The sequence below is a fragment of the Alexandromys fortis genome, unplaced genomic scaffold (genome assembly GCF_014885135.2).
Source record: "Alexandromys fortis isolate MF-2015 unplaced genomic scaffold, M_Fortis_MF-2015_v1.1 scaffold_18, whole genome shotgun sequence".
Classification (NCBI taxonomy): domain Eukaryota; kingdom Metazoa; phylum Chordata; class Mammalia; order Rodentia; family Cricetidae; genus Alexandromys; species Alexandromys fortis.
In genome coordinates, this window is record NW_026067897.1 from 8,834,107 (window position 1) to 8,860,899 (window position 26,793).

Below are 26,793 nucleotides of genomic sequence, written 5' to 3' on the forward strand. Positions count from 1 at the left end.
TTAGCATACAGTCCTTAGCTTGTCAACAGGAAGAATGATTGTGTTGCTGATTCTGTGCAAGGTCTTTAAGTCCACCCTACTGAATTACTAGTCATTTGTTTGATCTTGCAATAAAAGGGAGTGTCATCTATCACACAATCAGTGGTGACTGCTAGCTTTCTTTCTGATGTCCTTCCTGTTAGGAGCTCCCTCTGAAGTCAACTGCAGCATTCAAGGAACTCTTTAGGTAGCTGTAGAGTCCTGAGTCTTCCTGCTTTCTTGGAAAAACATTTATCTAAAGGAAAAGAGGCCATTAAGTTTGAACTGTCTGAAGAGGACGCTCCCCATGGCCTCTACGTCACGACCCTGTGGTCTTTAAGAGGGAAAACTGCGAAGCTACGTTATGTGTAAGTCACATGGTCATTGTTCCGGGCTATATAAACACATGCATGCACACACACATGCACTTGCACACAGACCTGTGAACACACATTTACATATGCAGCAATTCTTTTATAAACTCTTTAATTGAAATTCAAGGAAACACTAAATATTTTACAGATTATAAAAATTTCTTCAACTTTTGGCACTACTGGCCAAAGATGTATCAACACAGATACAAACTCTTACAGGGAAAACTGAATGCATCTTAATATAATACACTTTATGAGAATGTTTTCAGAAATACATAGGGGCAAACAGTCAGGAGGTACCTGAATTTGTTCTTATAGTAGAATAAAACCAGAAACAACCATGGAAAACTCAGGTGGCAATGCCTTACCTCAGGCCCTTCTCTGCCCCCAGACAAGGGGCAATTAAGCCAAACAAAGACTCAAGTTCAAAGCAACCTAGTAAACCACTGAAATCAAGCTGCACATAAAGGCACATCCTTTTTAAAAAACACATCCAATGAGTTTGAATGAAAACATTATTTGTAAGCAGATACTGCAAACTATTTTTTATTACAACCTCATTTAAAACAGCTGTCCCAAGACAGTGGTCTGACCACTCAGTGTGCCACCTTGCTTTATGCTGATGATGCATTTAAAATGTTAAGAGTCCCGCTGAAGGTGGCTGTCAGCTGCATGGCTGGGGCAGACTGAGGGGCCACTGGCAGGAGCACCAGGATTTATTCCTACTGCATGTATTGGCCTTTTGGGAACCCATTCTGTTTGCATGGATACCTTGCTCAGTCTAGATATAGTAGGGAGGGTCTTGGACCTTCCACAAGGCAATGTGCCTTATCCTGAGAATTAGATGGGGGTGGGGTGTGAGGGTATGTGGAAGAAATGGGAGGAGGGGAGGGAGTAGGAACTTGGATTGGTATTTTTTAAAAAATGTAATAAATAAAATGTTCCTGTACTACAGTACAAACAGATTCTCAATAAAGCCTGTGATGTCTGTGAAAGGACTGGCCATCATCACGTGGGCCTTCACTTCTTGTCCTGACAGACACCCCTGTCTTTTGGACAGAAAGAACACAAAAATGGCAGTCTTTTTTTTTTTTTAGCATTTGTAGGTACTAAATACAACTGATTAAAAAAACTACAAGAAAAATTCAAGTTATTTTACAAGGTTTGGACATTTTTTTTCCTGTTTTAATACAGGTAATGCCCTATTATTTACAATGACTATGGTACTATTAGTCTGTGCGTGCGTGTGTGTGTGTGTGTGTGTGTGTGTGTGTGTGTTTGGGACACACGCACGCACGCACATACATGCTAGTTCGCAAGCCCATGTGTATGCTTAGAGGCCTGAAGTTGACAGTGTTTGCCCTGTTCTTTATTGAAGGGGGGCTCTTCCTTAACCTGGTGCTATCCCATTCAGTTAGTCTAATTAGCCCTGTGGTGCAGAGATCACCTCTGCCTGCGAGATGCTGAGACTAGAGGAGGCCACCATGCCTGCCAGGCTTTCCATGGGTCTGGACGCGAGGTCTCCTCACTCCTGCTCCGTCTGCTGATCCCATCCCGCCCACCCTGATTTGCTCCAAGTGAAAGTTCATCTGTTTTTGTTTGTTTTAAGAAAGTCTCACACGGTAACGCAGGCTGGCCCCTAGGTCACAGTGGTCTCTCCATAGCTCTGAAGTGGTGGTATCAGGTATTATCAGGTATAATCTTTTGAATTACAGCTGTTACCCACATTATATTTAACAAAGCCAAAGAGGCAGGGCTGGGCCTGTATTGTTAAAGAAAATCTTTTTTCTCTATGTGATTGAGAAAAATTCTGCATAGAAATGTTGTAGCCACAGTCTCAGTACTTGAAGTCTTCACTGGTCACTCTGACCTTTAATCCTAGCACTCAGGAAGCAGCGGCAGGTGGATTCCTGTGAGTTTAAGGCCAGCATGTCTACACTCATTAGAGTGCCAGACCAGCCAGGAATATACAGGGAGACCCTGTCTCAAAAATAAAACAAAACAAACAACAACAAAACAAAACTCCCTAGCTCGCTTCCTTGCAATAACCAGAGACTTCTAGGTCCCTTACAACACATTCTAGTCAACCAGGAGGTGGCAACAATCCCAGTTTTGGATTACATACAGCCTCGGCTTTGAGGATGGTGACAGAAGAGCTGAGCCTGCTTTATTCAGACTGTTAGTAGACAGGCTAGTGCTGAAGAGGGCTTGGAAGGAGCTCAGAATTGGTAGAGAAAACCTACGTCCCCAGAGAATGTCTAGACGGCTGAGCAGTCTTTAGAAAAGGTGACGTTAAAGGCTCTGCTGCTGAGGGCTCAGAGCAGGAGGAAGCACTATTGGAAACTCAAGCTTAGCCGAGTTGCACAGTCACAGGCAAAGCAGGGCTGGACATGAGGAGCTTGAGACTAAGCTGGAATTCTGGAAAATTTTAGCCTGCTTCTTTCTGGGTGACGTAAAGTTTGATAGGAAATAGAAACACTGTGTGAAAAGGTGACAGATAGAAAGAAACCAGGGCTATGGAGCTCTCAGCCTACCTCATGACAGACTCTTAAGAGTAATTTACAAATGACATCATCGTCAGGAAAGCCTGAAGCAGAAAAACGAGGGTGTGGGTGCACAACCCTCAGATAACACAAAGGGCTGGGATGGCTCAGTAGCTAAAGTGCTTGCCATGCGGGCTGGGTAGGATGGGCGCCCACAATCCAGGACTAGGAAGGTGGAGACAGCCTAGCCAACCGCTGCGGTGGTGAGCTCTGGGTTTAAGTGAGATCTGCCTCAATGAATATGGTAGAAAAAGACTGAGGAAGACTCCCAACGTCAATTCAGGCTTCTCCCAGACACACATCCAAACGTGTACACAAGCAACACACCACACGTGTAACGAAGTGGTCTGCATATTCAATCACGCAAAAGGGTATGACACAGTTCTGTTTTCTCTGAAGAACTAAAACTTAGAGATGGGATTATTTCTGTTATAGAAAGATGCTTGGAAGAGCTTCCTGTTTAATGGAGCCAATCTCCATGACACACAGGCGATCCATGAGTTTTTTTTACAGATCACTGCTATTGTAAAATGAAAAGCACACAGCACATTATGAGAAGAAAAAACAAGCTGTGTGTCTTCTGCGAAAGGAAGGTGATGTAGACAGTCCAAACTCAAAGGACTAAGTTACAAGAGCCATACGTTAATGGTGGGCCTTAGACATTGATGGAAGGTCTGGCTGATTTGCGGATTTCTCGGTAACAGTGGCTCTGCTTTTCACTGTTGCCTGCCTTTTACACATCAATGTTTATAGCTTATTCTATAGCTGTCCTGACATTTATCTGTGAAGACATAGTTCATTTTTAGTGTCATAGGCAGAGATGAAGAGATGAATCTCCACTTAATTTAGGTCATCTTAACAAGATTTGGGACTTTTGAAACCAATGAAATGCAGGTGAGTGAGTCGAAGTGATACGCTGCAATTTCTGAGCACCTGTGGATGAATGGGGTGAGTATATTTGGTAGGCGAATCTCTGAGACAATGTGGGCCGTGGTAAGCAACTATATCAACTCCCCCACTCCCAAAAAGGTGTAACTAAAGTGGAAAAGAGCAACCCTGAAGGATGATTAAGGTCACTATAAAGCTAACGCTAGGCAATGAGCGTGGGTTCACCTGTGCATCCTGTCTTGTCTTTACGTCCTCGAAAGCAGAGCACACTGTAGTTACAGAAGGCTCAGGGAGGTGGAAGGGCTGGCAGCCAGAGGAGTTTGAGCACCACGGTAAGGAACACAGGCGGCCTCTGGAGGCTCAGCAGCCAATGATTCTCTGGAGTCTCCATGCAGTCCCACTGACACCTTAATTCTAGCGTAGAGAAACTCGTCTTCAATATCCGATTACATACTTTTAAGATAATAAATCTCTGCTACTTCAGTCACAAGCTCTGTATTTTCTTACATCAGCAACCAAATAGTACACAGCCACGGTACTAAGGATGGAATGGTGTCTGCAGGGAAGCAAGCTTTCCCGCTGTTCAATACTGCCCGCATTACTCAAGACGTGCCTGGACAAGGGAAACACTACCATCTTGCTGGCAGTTTTTGCTCCAGCCTCTCAGACTGAGTTCACATGCTGAAGAACACATTCTGTGTTACACACCAACAATAATGTTTCTAGTTTAACAGATCCCTGTTAAAATGCTGGAAGAAAATGAATGTGATCAAGGCAGGAAGGATGGGACTGCAATGCCTTGACTTTAAAGTTCTGTTTATCCCATATTCTCAAGAGTGGAGCGGATGACCTTTACAGCTACTAAGACTTAGTTGTAATTTTATAAAATACAAGGGCAAAATATACTCTGTGATACTAACATAGTTCAAACGACATGTAAAAATTAACAATATGCAAAATCTTAATTACTTTATGATCAAACAATTTCAAACTCAGAGCAGACACTGGTATATATCACAGAAAAGGGATCCTTACTGGTTACTGGTCATTGCTGCATTAAAAAATTTGAGTGCAAATTTTACCAAATGGATTTACCAAAAGATGTTCTTTCCACTTCTGAAAACATTATTACATATGAAAACATATAACACTGAGCACATAATAAATTGCTGACCTAGATGTTTATAGCTATCAATCACTAAAAGCCTGACCTGCAACTAAAAGTTCAAACATTCAAAAATTCAAAGATCTATCCGTGGTTTAAATTTATCGAGACAAATACTGGAAGATAGATCAACAGCAAAAACAGGATTTATCTGAATAATAAAAATAATTTGGTTGTTTTTATGCTGGAAGTATTTTACCAGTATGTACAACATTACCTATTCCTACATGGGTTGGAACAATACTATTTAAGCTGTTGGAGTATCACAGTATTAAGAATATCTGCTTCTTGTAGTGTCTGACTTTCATCTGTTAGCTCTTTACTCGGAAATGAAGTCACAAGAATAAAGTCTGTTGTTGCAAACTCAGGACGGGACTGTATTATGAAGTCTCGGACATCCAGGACCCTGAAAAAATAAGTAAAACGTTCATTGTAGCAAGGGCATATTTCCATGTAAACTTTTAGCTAAAATCATCCTCACAAAAATTAAATAATTCCAACTTTTGTTTAAAGGTGCTATAACTTTAATTATTTTGATGGGAAAGTTCATCAGGTTATGAAAGAAAAATAATAATTTTGGAGTATACATTTGTAATAAAACAAAAACAATCTTTAAGTGAATTATGTATAAAATAAGGATTAACAATATTGTTATATTGAAATCAAGTCTGATTGTTTTCAAAATAACAACCGTTGGTAGCCTAGGCCTCTAAGCCATCTGTGTGGACAGTGAGCAGGATAAGCCTAACACTATGAAAGACACACACATACATACACACACACGTGCACATTCATACATATAAAAGTTAGGTGTGTTGGTACAAGCCTGTAATTCCATTTCTTGTATGGCTAAGTCAATATCATTAACTGAGGCTACCCTAAGCTACATAGTCACACAGTAAAATCATATCATTAAAAATAGTAACAAAGAATTTAAAAATTATTCTCACATATACTTAGTAACGTAACTAAGACCATAATAAGTGCATGTAGGGCCCACAGGTCTACACCTCCTCCAAGGGTTCATACTGAGGATCGCTTGTAGTTTCTGGCCAAACTTCTTGTTGCAGTTTCCGGCTAAACATACTGTTTGTTCCTGTGCTACCTCTGCCCACACATAGCTTAGGGGTTTTGTTTACTTTCGAGCCTGATAATTTCCCACCTGTCTTGGGGGGATTTCCATTGTGCAGCAGCTAGGTATATAAGGTATTTTCTAAGCTTGAATAGGCGGCATTTGGCATTCTCTCCTCACGAATGACCCATGTCTCTTGTATGTTCCTTTAATCTCCAGGCCCTTGCCTGGCTCGCATGGTATAGTAGCGCCAACTGTACCGCAGAGAGTAACGCAGGCATTACAAGTGCACATCAGGGTCTTATAACCAGTGAACAGTGAAAGCACTATTATGTGCAAGGAAAATATATTCAAGTGAGCATTAAAGAGAATGAGACAGCCTATTAGAGAATACTGTACCAACAGCACAAATGACTTACACCATGCAAGATGAAGTTGCTAAACAAAAAGTTCTGATTAGAATATCATAAACTTATTGTTTGTTTGAGATATACCTTATTATGTAGCTCAGATTTACTTCAAACTTGTACTTGCTTTGAGCTTCCAAACAATGGAAACAGGTGTGTACCACCATCCTAGGTTATAATGACTAATATGTTAACTGAAAAAGTCCCAATAGATTCTTACTATCTTGAGTCTGAGTCCACTTGATGCAGTTTTAGTCACAATGCAAAACTACAGCTAATATATTTGGAGTTGTCTAAACTTGGACTAATAGGATAATTTACCATGAATATTACCATCAATTTCATCTAGTGTATAGGTCGTCACCATCCTTTTAACTATTCTTCTGTCAAAAGCTTACTGTAAAAACGCAAACAGCATGGGCAGTTTTCTGTGATGAGCAACAGTAGATGAACAGAAGACCCTGGCTGGGGAGCAGCTCACCGGTGGGTGCTGTTGAATCTCTGGATCAGACGACTTCCATCTGCCAACCTAATCTGAACTTTTGTGGTGGGCACAGAATCATCAATAAGAACAGCTGCATTAAGTATTGATTTGTCCTCTTCTTCTGGAGAAGAAGGAGTACTGACAATTTCTGGTGTAAGGCTAAGAAAGAAGAATGTAAGAATCAGAACACATACTCAGGACACAGGACACAGGACACACTGAAGGTGGCTGAGCCTCAGCTCTGCAGTCACTTGTACCACGACTCCTCTGAGGACTTCCCCAGCAAGACCACAGCTTCCTTCCAGTTTTCTCTACTTCTTTTGGCCTCTTTAATTCTACTTAATCCCAGATAACTCAGAAGCCTAGCTGCACTTTCTACAACTCCATCTCTGAACTTTCCTTACACTGTTTAGCACACAGTTCAGGGAGAAATGAGAAACCAGAGACTTAATGTCAGCATGCCCAAGAGTATAAAGAAAATAGACTTCAAATCCCGACTATGTTCTAGCTAGCTACACTGGAGGAAGAACATCAACCTAGTATAATTCTGTAAGACTGTATTCTTAATGCATTTACTATCCCATGAAGTCCTTCAGGATGATGCCTGGGACAAAGAACTCAAAAGTTAATTCTGCTTACATAATCAGAACTGAACTGATACTTTAAAACACTGTTAAAGCAATTTTAAAAACATCTGACTTAAGTGGATACTGCTTTGTAAAAGAGAAATAGCTCAAAGCTATTAGTGAGAAATAAATTCATTACCCAGATGTCCTTTCTCCTCACCAGTGGCCATGCATAGACATGATCCATATAGCACGGCACACTCACCTCACCCACCTGCCCCGTGACCCTGAGTCAGCCATCCCCACTGGCCTGCATCCTTGTTTGGTGAGAGAATACCACTCTGTTGTACAGATTAACCCCATCAGGTACAAGGGTTCTTCAAGTTAGGTTGCTACACTACTTGAAGGGACCTACTGAGAAAGGAGAAAGCTGCTGCATAATGGTCTTTCTGTCATCTAGTATCTTCTAGGGAAAATTCTGAGCAGGCAGACAAGCTTCTTCTGAAATAGAAAGTTAGTATACAGCGGGAAGGGAGCCTCAGTAGAGAGCACCTGAATGTGTCTCCTTGTAAGAAGCAGGTGTGCGGAAATGAGTTATTGACAAACTGGAATGGATGGAGTAGGTGTGGCAGCGATATCAATGGAAAAGCCGAGTCAGAGGTCGACCAGAACACCGTCCCATGCCAAGTTTGTTACTGGTGAACAGACACTGGGGTTTTATTGCTACATTCAGTGTTCACTTTCAAAGTCACTCTCCCTTCTTTGAAGGCAGTGTCTCACTCTGTAGCTCAGATTGGCCTAGGACTGATCCTGCTGCTATGGTCTCACGATTGCTGGGACAACATCAGTGCACAGCAAAGCTCCCCGTGAGTCGACCATCACACTACAATGAGTTTTTAAATAAGATTTTTCTGTGTACAGTGTTTTGCCTACATTTATATATACACGCATAATGAGCATGCCTTGTGCCTGTGGAGGCCAGGGAAGGCATCATGTCCTTTGAATCTGGAGTTAGAGATGGCTGGACTCTGCCCCAAATGGGTACTGGGAACCGAACCAGGTCCTCTGTAGGAGCAGCATGAACTCCCAACCACTGAGTCATCTCTGCAGCCAGCTACATTTTCATAGACCCTTTATATTTTAAGGTTAATTAAAAACTTTTTAAAGAGAGAAATTAAGAGATACAAAAAGACTTTTAAGAAAGCAAGAAGAAAGGATCTGAGCTGAGCTTTTCTTAGATAGTTGGAAACTCACAAGAACGAACCAGGAATCTGAAAGTATCACGAAAACCATCACCATCGGCCTGAGAAACTCTCTGAGTCAAGCAAGGAAATGTGCTTAAGCATGCGATGCGGGAATAGACGAGGGGCTGAGGGAAGGGAGCAGGGAGCGCCTGGGATCAGCCCCATGGGATCTAGGGGGCCTAGCACCGCCGGGCTGCTCAAGAGAGAAGATCCAGAGGCTGAGGCAAGATGAGGGCTGAATGAGCGGCAGGACTAGCAGGAAAGAGAAGGCAGGGCAGAGGGGCTGCTGCGCATCAGACAGGAGCATCCCTGAGGACTAGGGACCAACTCGAACCGACCTCAGATTCAGTGCCGCATGACCGAGTGGCACACAGAATCTCCACTCGGCAGCATGCAGGCGAACACAAAGATTATCTATTCCAGCTGCATCATTTATCATCATACAGCTGAAAACCCTCGGCCAGGGTCAAGTCTGGTTCCCCCTGACAGCAGAAGACTATCGGCTCAACTCCTGCTCAACTCAGGGTATGCTACCATTTGTAAACATACAGCTGTCACCCATGACTTCCGTATTTCTATCTACTTGTATATCACAAGAAAACTTGGCCAACTTCTGCCTGTACGCTCTTTGTAATTAGACTACTGCCAGTGGACAAAACTGGATTATTTCCCTTTTTGTACTTCAGTAGCTGGCTGGAGATCTTAGGAAATGAGAACTATTAAGCTGCTGTCTTAATAGTTTTTTAGTTTCAATTTTCTTTCTTTCCTTTTTTATTAAGTTTTGGTGCCAGGGATCAAATCTTAATATAGTTCTTGATGTAAATGTCCAGTGTAAAATGTTATGTGCAATTTTTTACTTTAGAAATGTATTATTTGATTAAATATGAGTTTATGTACACTGAGTCACGTCATATTAACACACTAGTGGTAATTTTCTGTATATTAAAACTGAACAATTTCCTATTTCCACTTCGAGGAAAGGTCAACCTCTCATAGACCAGGCTAGCAACAGAGTTAGTATATGCCTGAGACTGGCTGCAGACTGGGTAGAAGGCGGAGGATGACCCTCTATCTCCTTAGTGCTAGGATTAGAGGTGTGGTTTGTGGCGCTGGAGCCGGAACCCAAGGGCTGCTTCCAAAGCACAGAGAACTGAGGCACACTCTCCTGCTGCAGCATCTCAGAGTTTATTCATGGCAGACACACCACTAAAGTTGGGGGGATATGGTCACTGCTTTCTCCAGTCAGCAACACCTGCCAGGTTCTCTTTTGAAGCTGTGTGACTGGAAGCAGAAATGAAGGAACACAGCCACAAAGAACAGAAAACGCCTAGAACCTAATCCGGACAAGAGGGGCTCGTAGGAGAGGGAGGAGGGCAGTGTGTGAAGGGGATATGCTCAAAGCACTGTAGACTTACATGAAAGTGGCCAAAACGCAAAAGGAGAACATGGCACAGTAGGGAAAAGTATGCACCCTGAGCGCTTGGGTTGGAACTTGGTTCTAGTCATTCTCTAGCTCAAGCATACCTTGGCCAAATTACTGTTATTTTAAAATAGAGTAATAAGTATCCATATGTTAAAGGGCTGCTTTTAAAAATAGATTTATTTTCATTACTAATTCTATACATGTTTGTCTATGTGGCAATGTGGGCATATGTGCAGGTGCCAATGGGTACCTAGAGCTGGACTTTTACAGGTAGTTGCAGGCTGCATGGATGGGTGTGAGGAACCAAACTCGGATCCTCTGCAAGAGCAGTGCGTGTATCGGATGAGCGCATGAGTGTAAGGAGGACTGGTCTCTGGGTACTTGCTACTAACATTATTAGCCAAGCTGCACACCTAATTCCAGCAGGAAGGTCTTTATAGCTTGTATTTCAATTTTTACTTCATAAGTCATTTTGATTTCTTAATTTCAACGAAATGTCATTTTGAGCAAAAAAGTATTTTTCTCACTAGAGGAATTTTACCTTCCAAGTTTTTGTCCTTCTCCACTAAAAGCCTTGAAGCGCAATCTGGGTTTTATGTACTCTTGGTCTTGATGATCCTCCATATCCAGATTCACTTGGCTGCCATGGACCAGTCTCTGAAGCTCCAGGGGAATCTCTCTTAAAAGGAGGGAGAGAAAGTTTTAGTTAAGATTGTTTAAAAAACACACTCACTACTCCACTGAGATGACTGCATTAAATCATGAGCTACATGCTAACAAAAATCTCCATGGTGATTGAGGGCCACATAGTTATTCTTTCTTCAGGTTATCTGACACTTTGAAAACTTTTCTACTTTAAACGTATGAGTGTTTTGTCTCTCTGTATGTACATGTACCATGTACATGCCTGGTGCCCCTGGAGGATGAGGCCCCAGGACTGGAGTTTCAGATGGCTGTGGATGCTGGTCCCCTGGGAAAGCACCCAGTGCGGAGCCATCTCTTCTAGCTGGTCACGCTGCTCTTTAGTGACTCCTAGATAGAAATGTTTTGGGTATCACAACAATCTTGGAGTACATTTAGAAAGGCAGATTATAAGACAGCAATTGATAGTTAAATTAGCAGAAGAAAATTCTTATATAGCTTAAAAGTTAACTTAAATATTTTTAAATATTTTTGGTTGTTTCTTTGAAATAGGGTCTTGAACCGTGGCTCAGGCTAGCCTGGAATTCTGTATATACATCAGACTAGCTGCAAGCTCACAGCAATTTTCCTGTTTTAGACTCTCAAGTACTGGGAGTCTGTACATATTTATTTTAATGTCCCTGGGGGAAGTTGTGGAAACTGATGTTGAGGTATTTCTGAGTATCAGGTAACTGGTGAGCATTGCCATGTTTAGAATGAGAGGCAGGGACTGTGAGACACAGCATGGTGAAGTCAGCCTTTTTCCTTTTTTTAAATTAAAAATTGTTTTAGGTCACACACACACAACAAACAAACAAGAACAAAAACAAACAAACAACAACAACAAAACCAGGTGGGTGACCCGCCTGCCAGCTAAACTGCCCCACTTCCTAGATTCTGTTCCCAAAGAGCCAACCCACAGCCCATGCCTGCCCAGCTCATCGCCTGCTCCTCTTCCAGGCCCAACCCCAGCAGACTTCTGCTCAGGCAACAGGACACACCAGTCAGAACAGAGACCCCCTGCTGCAACAAAAGCCAAGCTAGCCACCAGAAGGCCTGTCCCCAACTTAGATAGACTCCCTACAAGATCAGAGGTTATACCAGCCACAAGAAATCCAGGTCACAATGACAAAAAATTCAAAGCAAAAGCAGAAGCCAGGGAAAAAAACACCCATCTGACACAGACAAATGTGGAAATCAGCACCTAGACCTGTAATTACCCCAAACCCAGATGCCTAAATAGCCCGGGCAACAGGGCACCATCAGAGCGCAGCTATCCAAAATGACTTTAAAAACAAATTTATGAAGATGATAGAGGTCCTTAAAAGGAAATTAAAAACATCCCTTAGAGAAATAAAAGGGAAAGACAACAAAAAATTGAAGAAAATCAATAAATCCCTTAAAGAATGTCAAGAATGCAAAAAAAAAAAAAACCCAAAAGGTAAAGGAAACTATTCAAGACCTGAAAACGGGAATGAAAGCAATATAACACAAATGAAGGGAATTCTGGAAATGGAAAAGCTGGGTGAATGAACAGGAACTACAAACACAAGCATAACTAAGAGAATACAAGAGAAGCTCAGGGGCAGAAGATATGGTAGAAAAAAATAGATTCATCAGTCAAAGAAAATGTTATATCTAAAATACTAACACCAAACATCCAGGAAATCTGGGACAATCTGAAAAGACCAAATCCAAAATAATAGAAATAGAAAAAAAAAAAAGAATCCCAGCTTGAAAACCCAGAAGATATATTTAACAAGATCATAGAAGAAAATTTTTCTAACCTAAGGAAGGACATGCTTATAAAAGTACAAGAAGCTTAAAGAACACAAAATAATTTGGACCAGAAAAAAGTCCCAACGCCACATAAAAATCAAAACACTAAATATGCAGAATAAAGAAAGAATATTAAAAGCTGCAAAGGAAAAAGACCAAGTAACATATGAAGGCAGGCCTATTGGAATTACACCTGATTTCTCAATGGAGATTCTGAAAGCCAGAAAAGCCTGAATTGATTGATGCCTTGCAGACTCTAAGAGACCAGGAATGGCAACCCAGACTACAATATCCAGCAAAACTTTCAATCACCATAGATAAACCAAAATATTTCATGACAAAGCCAAATTTAAACAATACCTAACCACAAATCCATCCCTACAGAAGGTACTAGAAGGAAAACTCCAACTCAATGAAATTAACAACAACCACAAAAACACAGGCAATAATCTTACATCAGCAAACCCCCAAAACAGGGAAACACACAACTACTACTACTATTACCACTACTACCACCACCAACAACAATAAAATAACATAAATTAACAATCATTGGACATTAATATCTCTCAATATCAATGGACTCAATATCCCAATAAAAGACACAAGCTAACAGAATGGATATGGAAACAGGATCCATCCTGCTGCTGCATACAAGAAACACACGTTGACTCAAAGACAGACATTATCTCAGAGCAAGGGGTTGGAATAAAAGATTTTCCAAACAAATGGACCAAGGAAGCAAGATGGTGTAGCTATCCTAATATCTAATAAAATAAATTCGAAATTAGAGTTAATCAAAAGAGATGGAGAGGGATATTTCATACTTATCAAAGTATCCCCCAAGAAGATGCTTCAATTCTTTATATCTATGTCCCAAACAAAAGGGCACCTATATTTGTAAAAGAAACGTTATTAAAACTTAAATCACACATTCAACATCACACATTAATCATAGGAGACTTCAATATCCCACTCTCACAAAAGGATAGGACATCCAGATGGAAAACTAAACAGAGAAATAATGACATTATGACTCAAATGGACCAAACAGATATCTAGAGAACATTTCACCCAAACACAAAAGAATATACCTTCTCAGCACCTCACAGAACATTCTCCAAAATGTGCCACATACTCTGTCACAAAGCAAGTCTCAAAGGATACAAGAAAATTGAAATAACACCCTGTACTCAATCAGAGCACCAGGGATTAAAGCTGGATATCAACAGCAACAGAAACAACAGAAAGCCTACAATCGCAAGGAAACTGAACAGCTCCTTATGAATAACTATCGTGTCAAGGCAGAAATAAAGAAAGAAATGAAAGACTTCCTAGAATTCAATGAAAATGAATCATAACAAACCCAAACTTATGGACACAGTGAAAACAGTGCTAAGAGGACAGCACATAGTACTAAGAGCCTACATAAAGAAACTGCAGAGATCTCATACTAGCAACTTAACAGCACACCTGAAAGCTCTAGAACAAAAACAAGCAGAAACACCAAAGAGTAGACTGCATGAAATAAACTCAGGGCTGAAATCAATAAAATAGAAACAAAAGGACAAGACAAGGTTGTTCACTTTCTCAACATCTGTTCAATACAGTACTTAAAGTTTTAGCTAGAGCAATAAGACAACTAAAGGAGATTGCAGGGATGCAAACTGGAAAAGAAGAAGTCAGAGTATCATTACTCACAGATGTTATGATAGTACATATCAATTCTACCCCAAATTTTCTATCAAGGAACTCCTACAGCTGATCAACACTTTAGTGAAGTGACTGGATACAAGATTATCTTAAAAAATAAAATGAGTAGCCCTCTGATATACAAATGTCAAATGGACTGAGAAGGAAATCAGGGAAACAACACCCTTCACAATAGTCACAAATAACATAAAGTATCTTGGGGTAACTCTAACCAAGCCAGTGAAAGACCCGTCTTTCAAAAAAACCTCAAGTCTTTAAAGAAAGAAGTTGAAGAAGATATCAGAAGATGAAAAGATCTCCCATGCTCATGGATTGGTAGGATTAACACTGCAAAAAGCAATCTACATATTCAATGCAATCCCCATTAAAATCCCAACACAATTCTTTATAGACCTTGAAAGAACAATACTCAGTTTCATAAGGGGGAAAAACAGGATAGCTAAAGCTATCCTATACAATAAATAAACTTCTAAAGGTATCACCATCTCTGATTTCAAACTGTACTACAGAGCAGTAGTAATAAAAACAACATGGTCTGGCTTAAAGCAGACATGGTGACCAATGGAACTGAATGAAAGGTCCAGATATAAATCCACATGCCACGTCCACAGCAGTGACTGCCGTGTAGTGACAAAATGCCTCTGCGCTGGCTTTTGCCTGCTGAAGGATTGGGGTTAGAGCTTCTTGGAGCGAAGCCCCAGGTGGTCCCCCTGGCAATCAGCAGTCCAGAGAGGACCTGATGCCCTAGGCAGATCTCATATCTGGAGATGGCCCTGAGAGCGAGCCCTCCTGACACCTTGCCTGATCTTTCTCTGTATTTCTTAATTTTCTTGTTTATAGCTGACCGCTTACCAAGAAATCAAAGTACGTCCTTGGCTCGGCTCCACCGTTCATTAAAGCAGTCCTTGAGGAACTGAAGTATGCCCCATGCCACATGAGCCTGGGAAACTTTATTATTTATGAAACAGAAACGGCTAAAGTTGATATGTTATGAGGGAATCGTCATAGTGAATCAGATTTAGAGAGAAAAGGAGAGTTAGAGAAAATTCCCCTTTATGGAAAGATTAGCTAGATCCCAGAAGCCCTGGTGTCTTTATAGTAAGAAGGAAAGAAAGGAAATTATTGAGTTTTAATATATTGGTATAGGAACTATCATGAGAAAATGAGAAAACTATTAGGGGATATGGAGCAAAGAATAAAAACTATATAGATGGAAAGCTAAACACAGGACCCTGAGAACTAGTCTCCCACGGTAGAATGTAAATAATGGTGTGAGACAGAGTTCTAAGAGACAAAACAAAACTAAAAGTCCTTGCCAACATCTTGAGCACGGAAGGGGGAACACGTAGAAAGGAGCACGTAGAAGAAGCTCTATTTTGGTTATGCTTAATCTTGATTTATGTCTGGAACCCTGAGTGGGGTTATGTAATGCACCTGCCAAGTTCTTTGATCTGTTTTGTACAAAAACTGAAGCTTTGCAGAAGTAAAGTTGCAGCAGATTTTCACTACACAGTGTGTCTGTCTGTCATTTCCCTTGCATCGTATCCTGACTATCCTATCCTTCACCCTGGTCTCCCGTGGATAGTGGTCTCCGAGAGGGACGGTCCGCGGCATCCACATACCTATGCACATCTGATTTTTGATAAAGACAGAAATATACAATGGAAAAAAAGATGGCATCTTCAACAAATGGTGCTAGTCTAACTGAATATTGGTGTGTAAAAAATGCAAACAGTCCACATCTATCACCCTGCATAAAACTCTAGTCCAAGTGGATCAAAGACCTCATTTAAATCCAGATACACTGAACCTGAAAGAAGAGAAAATGGGGATTAGCCTTGAATGCACTGGCACAAGAGACTCTGAGCAGAGCAGAAACAGGACAGGCGCTAAGATCAATAATTGATAAGTGGGATCTCCTGAAACTGAAAAACTTCGGTAAGGCAAAAGACACTGTCAATAGGAAAAAAAAAAAAAAGGCAGCCCACAGAATGGGAAAAGATCTTCAAGCCCCATATCTGACAGAGGGCTAATATCCAAAATATAAAAAGAACTCAATGAAAGGTTCTGTACCCTCATATTAAGCCTCTCTGCCGATCAAACCAAGCCGGATTAATAATTAAAAGTACAAGTAAAAAAAATAAAATGCTCCTGAATGGTCTCCTGGCCCCAAGAGAGAAGGGGAACTGCATGGAACTGGAGAACTACATGGTCTCTCCTTAGGAGGTCCTTTAAATACCCTGCATGCATGGTTCCAGAGGAGCTGCTGTTTTGAGGGCTTTCTGAGACTGGGCAAAGATTAGAACCGGAGTAGGGGTGGGATGAGGGACTTGAGTTGGGGGCTGGTGAGGCAGAGCTCATCCAAACACTCAAGAAACTAAATAATCCAATTAAAAGATCTAAACAGAGAAGTCTCAACAGAGGAAACTCAAATGGCCAAGAAACAAAGAAATGTTCAACATCCTTAGCCATCAGGAAAATGCGAATCAAAATGATTTTGAGATTATCTTATATCTATTAGATGGCTAAGATAAAAAACACAAGAAACAGCTCATGCTGTCGAGGATCTGGAGCAAGATGCGAACTCCCCCACTGCTGCACAAGTAGAGTGCAAACTTGTACAGCCTCTTTGGAAATCACTATAATGGTTTCTCAGAAAATTGGGAACCGATCCACCTCAAGACCCAGTCATACCACTCCTGGGCATGTACCCAAGGGATGATCTATTCTACCTCAAGGACACTTGTTCAACTGTGTTCACAGCAGCTTTGTTTATAAAAAGCCAAAAACTAGAAACTACCTAGATGCCTCCATCCAAAGAATGAAGAAAGAGGCTGTGGTACATTTATATACAATGGAGTATTACTCATCTCTTCCAAGTTCCATCCTGATAAAACAGAAAGATAAGCATGGTATGTACTCACTTATAAGTGTACACTGGCTGTAAAATAAAAGATAACGATGCTACAATCCAGAGACCCAGAGAGTCTAAGTAACAAGGAGGGCTCAAGAGGGGATATAAGGATCTCCCTGGAAAGGGGAAATAGATTTTGCTGGTAGATGGGGGACAGGTGGGAGTTGGAACAGGAGTGATTACCAGGGGTGGGGAATACTAGGAGAAATGACTGGAATTAGGGAACATTTTGGGAATAAGGTGGAAACCTAGTGAAATGGAAATTCCATGCAATCTACGAGAGTAACCCTAGCAACGACTCCTAGTAATGGAGGACTTGGAGCTTGAACTGGCCATCTTCTGTAACCAAGTAAGGCCTCAAGTGGAGGGATTGGGGCACAAACCCAGCCACCAAACTTCTAGCCTAGAGCTTGTCCTGCCTGTCATCAAACAAACCAGAGAGGCATCACCCAGCAACCAAATGGAGGCAGATGCAAAGACCCACAGCCAAAATTAGGCATAGTTTGGGGAGTCCTTTGGAGGAGGGGAAGGATAGAAGAAACCAGAAGGGTCAGGGACATCAAAAGAACATGGCCCACAGAATCAAGTGCCAGTATGGCCAGTACTCATGGTGTCTCACTGAGATCAGGGAGCCTGTAGGGGTCTGGTCTAGGTCCCCTGCATATGTGCTATGGCTGAGTAGCTTGGTATCCTTGTGAGACTCCTAACAGGGGGAACAGGAGCGGAAGCTGACTGTTTTCCCTTTTCTTGGGCCCCTTTTCCTCCTACTGGGTTGCCTTGCCCAGTCTTGATGCTATGGTAAGTGCCTGGTCTTATTGTAGCATATTATGCCATGTTTGGTTGATGTCCCATGGAGGCCTGCTATTTTCTAAGGAGAGATTGTGGGGATGTGGATTTGGGGCAGAGGGGGGATGAGGAGAGGAGACTGGGGGAAAGGAAAGGGAGGAAAAATTGTGGTTTGGGTGTAATATGTAAGAGAATAATAAATAAATAAATAAATAAATAAATAAATAAATAAATAAATAAATGCTTTAGGTTAGTACAGAAAGTAACAGATTTCATTATGGCATCTGCATACACACACCACTGTATTTTGTTTTTACTGTTGTTCTATGCCCTTCACTTCTTTACTGAAAACAGGCTGTCTCCCTTATACTTCCTTCCCACATGCACTGATTAATCTCTTCTTTATCTACTTTATGATCTCTTCTTTCCTTCTCATGATTCCCTTTCTATTCATGATCTATGTACTCATATATAGATACATGCATTTATATATCTATGCATATATTAAACTAGATGATGCATATTAGAGAAAACACATGGTATTTGAGCCTGGCTGGTATTGTCTAATATTATTTCCAATTCATGGAAATGTATTATGTATCTTTGCGTTTTTCTTAATCCATTCATCAGTTGATGAATACCTAGGCTGGTTCAGTCCCTGAGCTATTGTGAACAGTGCTTTATACACACAGATGTAAGTAACTCCATGGTATGTTGCTTTAGAATTCTTTAGGAAATTATTCAGGAATCCTATGTGTCAAATGGTAGGCAGACTTCTGTTTTTGGAGAACCCTCCATAGAGATTTCCTTGGCGGCCATACAGGTTTACATTTCCACCAACAGTGAGGAAGGGTCTTCATTTTTCATATCTCTGCACTGTAAAGAGGTCTTTATCTACACAAGGACTTGCCATGGATACACAGAATCACCATCCCTGGCTACAACCATTTGCTTTGAACTCCATACTGGAGGCAGTCAGACACTGATAAAGGTATCTCTTGTTATCAGGTAACGAGAGCAGCAGGTGCTTCAGTGTCAAGGGAGAGACTGTGGACTGCATGGCTACAGAAGACTGGTCTACCCTGAGGACAACATCACAGTTAACACAGAATCTGAGCGTGCAGAGACTGACATGGGGAACAACTCTCTTTTTCATGATGTCTTGGCCTACTTCTAGCATACAAGTAACCAAAAATCAACTAAGCATTTTTGGAGGATTTTATATTTTATTTCTGAAGATCCCTTGCATTTCCAAGAATGTACCTCCCATATTAAGTCCTTGAATGAAATGTGATTTATAGTAATTAGGCTGACAATGCCACACACTTCATCTATAGTAATTTTATATGTTACATTTACATAGAAAGTGTACGAATTAGGCATATATAATTTGAAATATAAACTTATATTAAAGAAATAATGTAAATATCACTGATAGGCATTTTTTACTTATAAAAATTACTTTCCTGTATTTAGTATACATAAGGTAAAATATACCAAACAGTTGTTCCTATAGGACAACAAAGATAGTGTTACTAAATCTTTCAAGAAAGAGCTAATGGATCTCAGTTAGTCAGAACCTCTAACAGATATTCTCAGAAAGGAGACTTTGCTCATTACTGTTCTTGATGATATGGTGTGGGATATTAGCCAAAGAGAGCTGCAGAAAGAGAGGAATGCGCCCACGAGAGAGACGTATGCTGCTGTCAACAAAGCCGGAAGGACTCACATTTGAAAACTCGGTCCCTAGTTGGTAGGACTTTTGGGGAGGATCAGAGTGTGTGGCTTTGGAGGAGATGTGTCACTGGAGATGGGCTCAGAGGTTTAAAGCTCACGCCATTCCCAGCAGGCTCTCTGCCGCACGGCTATGGATCGGATGTTAAGTTCTCAGCTACTGTTTGAGGGCTACGCAGGCCTGCCCACAGCCATGTTTGAGGGCTACGCAGGCCTGCCCACAGCCATGTTTGAGGGCTACGCAGGCCTGCCCACAGCCCTGCTTTCAGTCCTCATGATCACGGACTCACCCCGAGACTGTATACCACCATTAAATGCTTTCTTTTATAAGTTGCCTTGGTCTTGGTGCTTTGTCATGGCACCTTGCCAACAGTAAGCGGGACAGAGACTGAATGGATAGATAGATAGATGCTATTCAATTCAGTAAGGCATTTCTTCTTGGAGCAAAGCCCATAGTGTCATCATATTTAAAATGTCCTTTCTCTACAAAGATCCATCTCCCCAAAGTCACTTATGTAATACGTCACAATAACTAATTCTTGAAAACTAGCAGTGTATACAGAACAGTAAAAAAAGAAACAGGGCCTGGGAAGAGGAGCTACTTGGTCAGATAACTGCCACACAAGCATGCCACCTGAGCTCCCTGGGGAGCTCTAGGCAAGGGAGAGAACACCACTGAGACTGACCTACGACCTCCACATCCATGTGCATACATACATATGCAGTCACAGGAACATGCATACACATACTCAAAACAGTTCCATTCCACATAATAAGGAGAATAAGAATAATTCATCTTACCCTCTCTTAACAGATTCCAAAAACTGAGCGTTTGTTGGGTCACTGTAAGGTCTCAATTCTCCATCATCTAAACTGAAACCATTGCTCCACAGCTTCAGTAAAATCTGAACCTTTTGGAGACGGGGGAAAAAAAAAAAAGAATTTATCTCCAAACAATATTAGATTTCAATGTTATATCTCCTAACTTACTATCTGATTAATTTATCTTAAAATACAGAGGTATTTGTTTAGTCAAAGCTAAACATGTGTGTCCACCATGTGTTTACTTAGTAGGTTTATTTTTAGCTTAGAACTCTGATAATAGCTGCAAATATCAAAGTCCCCCGGGTGGCGCCTGGCTGCTGAGCAAGCACTCAGAGTTCACGAGGGAGCACGGCAGCAGGCAGACAGACTCCACTTGGCACCTGTCACTCGGACCCCTCTTCCAGCCCCAAATCTCTTTAGTTCCACCACTTAACGATTCAAGCCAAGGGGCAAGGGAACCCTTCCAAGAAACTGTTAATGTCTAAAATAAATTTATAATTTTAATATTTTCAAAGGTAACAGAAATAATGATTTCAAATGTTTTTATAATTTAATTCATGCTGTATTATAAAAGCATACAATTTCTAAGAGAAAATTGTAAGAATTATATATTCTGCCTGGCAGTGGTGGTGCACGTCTTTAATCCCAGCATTCAGGAGGCAGAGGCAGGTGGATCTCGAGTTTGAGGTCAGTGTGGTCTACAGAGTGAGTTCCAGGACATCCAGGGCTACACAGAGAAACCCTGTCTCAAAAAACAAAACAAAACAAAACAAAACAAACAAAAAAGTTATACATTCCAATGTAGCAGTAGAAATATTGCTAATAAAAGCACACAGGTTCTTTAACTCCTGCTTCAAAAACTAGTAAGAGACGTCTGTATTTATAGTATCAACTATTAATTCAGGAAGGAGAAAAAACAGGATCAATTAAGTGAATGCTTAACATTTTGATGACTGTACCTACATCTTGCAGCTGATTTTCTCCATAGATATACTCTGACCGCTTACAGAAGGAGCTGCCCAATCTGTATCCTCCACCTGTAAACGACTGGAACAAAGGATAAATGGGTTAAGAATTCACTATGGCTTATAGTCAGAATGTTATTTGGATACTTGATATTTCAAAACTAGACAAGAAATTATTGGCCAGATTCATAGTGACTAGGGAAATACATTGGAATAAAGTCCTTAAGTTACCAGCAAGTGTATGTGAGAAGTTAAATGTCTTTTCATATAAACATTAGTAATGCGAAATGTGCAATAACTTGGTTTGATCCCCAGAAGCCACACGGTAGAAGGAGAACAACTCCTGCAAAGTGTCCTCTGACCTCCACATGTGGGTTGTGGGTTTGTGTGTACACGACCACACACGCAAAATAAATGTTACAAATTGTTAAAGAATTCTGTATGTATTTTATAGGCTTTAAATTTTTTTGTTTTAACTGAAATAGAAATGACATCATTTTCTCCCTTCTAGCCCCTCCCACATCCCCACTCCAAGTTGAGAGCCTCTTTTTTCTTATTGTTCCATACATACATGTATGTAAATACATACCTCATTATTGTTCCATAATACATGTATGTAAATACATGTTTTTATTGGTGGTGTGTATATAGTTTCTAGGCTGACCACTCTGTATTGGATAACCAACAAGGTATCATCCCTGGGAGAGGGTAATCCTCCTTCTCCTAGCAGTCGAGGGTTGCCTGTAGTTCTTAGGGGTGTGACCACATGCGATCTCCCCCTCCCTTGAAATTGCCATTGTTCCAGTCTTGGTTATGCAGCCACTTCTAGGGGACTTTTACAGAATTCCTGGTATTCTGGCTCTTACAACCTTCCTGCCCCCTCTTTCACAATATTCCCTGAGCCACAGAAGCAGGAGCCGGGATGCAGATGTATCTGTTGTGGCTGAGTTTCACCACAACTGTTGATTTCTGCACTGCGTCCATGTGTCGTTTCCTGAGATGACCTCCATCTTAAGCTGTTTTGTTAGCTGCCGGAAGTCAGCTATAGTCACAATTTGATCTTACCTACATCAAGTAGGCTATGATCACACTTTTGATATTGCTGTACTGAACACATAGTCCTCAGGGAGGATACTGTGGGCAGAAACAGCTATTCTTTTAATTACCATTTGCATGACAAATGTGCTTTAGATTACAACCTTACTTTGTTCCACATATGAAATCAACTCCATACTTTGCTTACAGAATTGGAGAACGCGGAAAGGTTAAAATGACCTCAAGGCTTGACAGGAGGAAGTTTCCCAGCTGCTGCCAAATAAAGCCTAAAGCTGAAGTTTCATGGAGGAGTCATTCTCAACCATGGGGCCAGAAAGATCAGAAAGGCATCACCACGACACATGACCAAGTAGCTCACACCTTCCCAGAAACAGTACAGTCACAGACAGCACTGACCTTAGCTTTGTCGTCACTTGAAGATCGTGTGGCTTCACTTAGAGGGACGGCCCCATGCTCCCTTGCCTCTCTGAAAAGGTCATTCACAATGTTCCCCGGTGGAGGCTGAGCTATATGTACTCCACCACATTCCTGGTCACCTGAATAAAGCCTTTAAAAATCACAGCTCATGAATAAAAACTCAGAACAGACACAAACCACTCTAAAATAAGAAGCTACACAGCCACAGGAAATAACTTTTCTTTATAAAGCAGTACACTGAGCTCTTCAGGATATCTAACTGTACAACAGAACCCGGGCAAACAGAAAACAGGGAGCGTCTGCACCCCTTCTGGGTTTGTGGAGCCTGACATTGCACCACCAGCACAGTGACTGGGGCCCTGGCTTCCCACCTCGACCTGGGTGACTGCTTAAGGGTTCTTCTCCTGTTGGGGCGGGGGAGGGGGGCACTGGCAACAGGTGGAGGCTATTCTTGCCCCATATGGCTACACAAAGGTTTATTCTTCAGAAAGACCTAGTGCATTACAATTCCCAGTGTAAATAACTTCATACATTCCCTTTGTACTAAGATCTGCCCTGACTCTAACTTCCGAAAGGCTACAAAACACACATCTCCATTCACCTAAGATTATCCTAACCTTTCCCAAGGAGATCAGAAAATTTAACAATGAAGTAACACATAGAAACTTCCCGTGCAAGGTGACAGAGTTCACTTTTTATTTCCCCACTCCTACTCCAGTTCCCACTAACTCACAGAGCAATGGCGGAAACTACAACAGCCCTGCACAGGGAACAGAGGTTCCCTTCAAGGTTTTCTCCTAAACTGGCAACCAAGTTACAGAGGAAGCGGCAGTTGGACACAGGTGTGTACACCAGCAGAACCCCACTACTGCTGTGGGAAGGGGCACCACCCCATCAGTGTCACTGAGTCCACTAGAACCCACAGAGTCGTCCCAGGCTTGCACTGCATACCTGTGGTGTGGGGGTGGGTGCAGCACACACGAAGAAAGTCTGCCTGTCTCTGAAATAAGTAAGGGACTGCATAGCACACAACCTCAGGAACTGTGACAAACAAAGCCAGCACAGCTTCCTGCCATGTTTGTCCCCAAGTATAGCTTCTTCCCTCCCTGTCTCATGTCAACAAGCTGGCAGAGTGAACGACCCTGCCTCTTTGCCTTGTGACAAAGGCCTGGGAAAACTGGTCACAGGAAAAGATTTAGCGGTTTTGTTATGGCCTTCCCTGAGATCATGCTGCCTCACTGATATTTATAGTCAGAGCTGCAAGCTGTCTGGAACTGACTGTGTGTTGCATAAGGGAAAGAGAGGCCAGTGCTAATTTCTTCCCTTAGACAATGACATGAAATGCCCTCTCCTCGTTGCTCTGCAGTGGCATCTTTGTCAGAGCCAAACAGCCATCTCCAAGGGTGGGAGATTCAGTGTCCCAGTTTTGACTCACTGGTCAGACTCTTAGGCCTCTGCAGCTTTGGAACAAGTCTTCATAACGAGTACTTTGTGTCCTAAGCTCAAAGAATGCTCCATGAATTCTCTAGCTGTTCTCGGTAGAGACAGAGGACCAAGGGTACCTACAACTGGAGCAGTGGCAACATTGCCCGCTTTTATTTTCTCACTTCACATGGGAACTTCATCTTTCCTTGACTTTCCTGAGAGGCACCGTTTGCCCCGCTGTGCAGTTTCATGGGGTTCCAACCATGCTTTGGTTTTACTAAATTTACTTTCTTCCCTTTTCCACAATAAGATGTCGATGCCTTTGCCTTCTGTTCTCCTCTTATTTGAAACTCATTTGATCAAAAAAGTATTTATCCACTCCCATTGCAACTTCCGATCAATGACTCAAAGGTAATATTTCACCTCCCTTTAAAAACATCTTTTCTTCCATTCTCTCGCCATGCAGCACAAGCTGTGGTCCTCCTGCCTGAGCCACACAAGTGCTGGAATTGCAAGCATACTCGATCATGCCTAGCTCTCTCTTTGTTTGGCTGGTTGCCTGGGGCAGGAGTGAGACAGCCTCTGTACACAGCTAATGTTGACCTTCAGCCCCTACCTGCCCAGTGTAGGGAGTAAAGCCATATGACACCACGCCTGGCCCTAACTCATTGACATTTAAACTTTGTAAAGACCTTAAAAAAATAAGCGCCTACTGAGTAATCCTGCATGAATGAAGTCCACCAGTTCTAAGGCCAACCAAGTTCCATGCTGCAGGCCTCTCGTCAGCAAGCACAGATCTACCGCAGCTCCCCAAACTCTCTTTCCTACTCATGCCCTGTATCTGTGCCAGGAAGTTTCTATAACCAAGTTTTAGAAAACACTAGTGCAATTCCATCCTCTCCCTCATTCCAGTGTAACCGCCTACTGTTGTCTTATCCCTTGGGGTACCAGTGTAACCGCCTACTGTTGTCTTGTCCCTTGGGGTACCAGTGTAACCGCCTACTGTTGTCTTGTCCCTTGGGGTACCAGTGTAACCGCCTACTGTTGTCTTATCCCTTGGGGTACCAGTGTAACCGCCTACTGTTGTCTTGTCCCTTGGGGTACCAGTGTAACCGCCTACTGTTGTCTTGTCCCTTGGGGTACCAGTGTAACCGCCTACTGTTGTCTTATCCCTTGGGGTACCAGTGTAACCGCCTACTGTTGTCTTGTCCCTTGGGGTACCAGTGTAACCGCCTACTGTTGTCTTGTCCCTTGGGGTACCAGTGTAACCGCCTACTGTTGTCTTATCCCTTGGGGTACCAGTGTAACCGCCTACTGTTGTCTTGTCCCTTGGGGTACCAGTGTAACCGCCTACTGTTGTCTTGTCCCTTGGGGTACCAGTGTAACCGCCTACTGTTGTCTTATCCCTTGGGGTACCAGTGTAACCGCCTACTGTTGTCTTGTCCCTTGGGGTACCAGTGTAACCGCCTACTGTTGTCTTATCCCTTGGGGTACCAGTGTAACCGCCTACTGTTGTCTTGCCATTTGGGGTACCAGTGTAACCGCTTACTGTTGTCTTGCCATTTTGGGTACCGAAATTGGGCTGTCTCTTCTTCTCCCATTGTTTTAACTTGACATTGATTTTAAAAAAAAAAATATGCTTTTTCCTATTTCCCCCAAAAGATTAACAGTTAATATTATCAAAGGGCAAATATATTTTCATACATCTTATAACTAAGTGATCCCCATTTTCCAGATGAGAAAACAGGCTAGGGGTGGTTAATAAAGAGACCCCCCCAATAGACATGGGGGCTGAGCTCTTGCACTCCGGCTCCTTTTCACTGAATGAACTTTCTGCACACAAGCATTTCAGTGACTTGAATGAATGCGGCATAATAATGGAGCCAACTGCAAATGAACATCTAAGTCTCCTCACTCAAAATACACTAGGGAGTCAAGCGCTTAACTCACAAGAGGGCCCTCCTAAGCGTAGACTTGTGTGACAGCAAGGTCACATACCCGTGAGGTTCACCCTGGCTGCACTTCCAGTAATCTGTGACGTTCCGCAGCTTCTCCTTCTGTGCTCTCCTGTCCTTGCTTCACGTTTCCTTCTACGCCTCTCTGCCCCCGACCCCCGGGGCTTACTTGGATTTTAGTAACTGTTTAAGGCCCATGCTAGGCATATCACACCGTCCATCTCCTTTAATTCTCAAGACAATGCTACATAAGTGATGACCCGGAGAGGACGCGTCTGTTCTGCTGCTGGCATACAGCCTTGCATGAGCGAATTTGTTAAAGCTGGTCTAAAGATTACACACTTCCTATAAGCTAAAGG

At 42.1% G+C, this 26,793-nt stretch overlaps 1 protein-coding gene across 2 annotated transcripts in view; it reads right to left on the reverse strand.

Annotated features, from left to right (window-relative positions):
* Positions 1-487: 487 nt before the first annotated feature.
* Positions 488-26,793, reverse strand: part of Ubxn2b (UBX domain protein 2B) — a 31,881-nt gene continuing 5,575 nt past the window's right edge. The window contains exons 3-8 of one of the 2 annotated variants that reach the window (XM_050164440.1): positions 23,034-23,184; positions 21,580-21,663; positions 20,593-20,702; positions 10,726-10,863; positions 6,949-7,110; positions 488-5,394 (exon numbers count right to left, since the gene is read on the reverse strand). In XM_050164440.1, coding sequence (XP_050020397.1) covers positions 5,232-5,394; positions 6,949-7,110; positions 10,726-10,863; positions 20,593-20,702; positions 21,580-21,663; positions 23,034-23,184 — 808 coding nt within the window. In that variant the 3' untranslated portion in view covers positions 488-5,231. The remainder of the gene's footprint in view (positions 5,395-6,948; positions 7,111-10,725; positions 10,864-20,592; positions 20,703-21,579; positions 21,664-23,033; positions 23,185-26,793) is intronic. The other variant, XM_050164450.1, reaches the window with a different exon arrangement.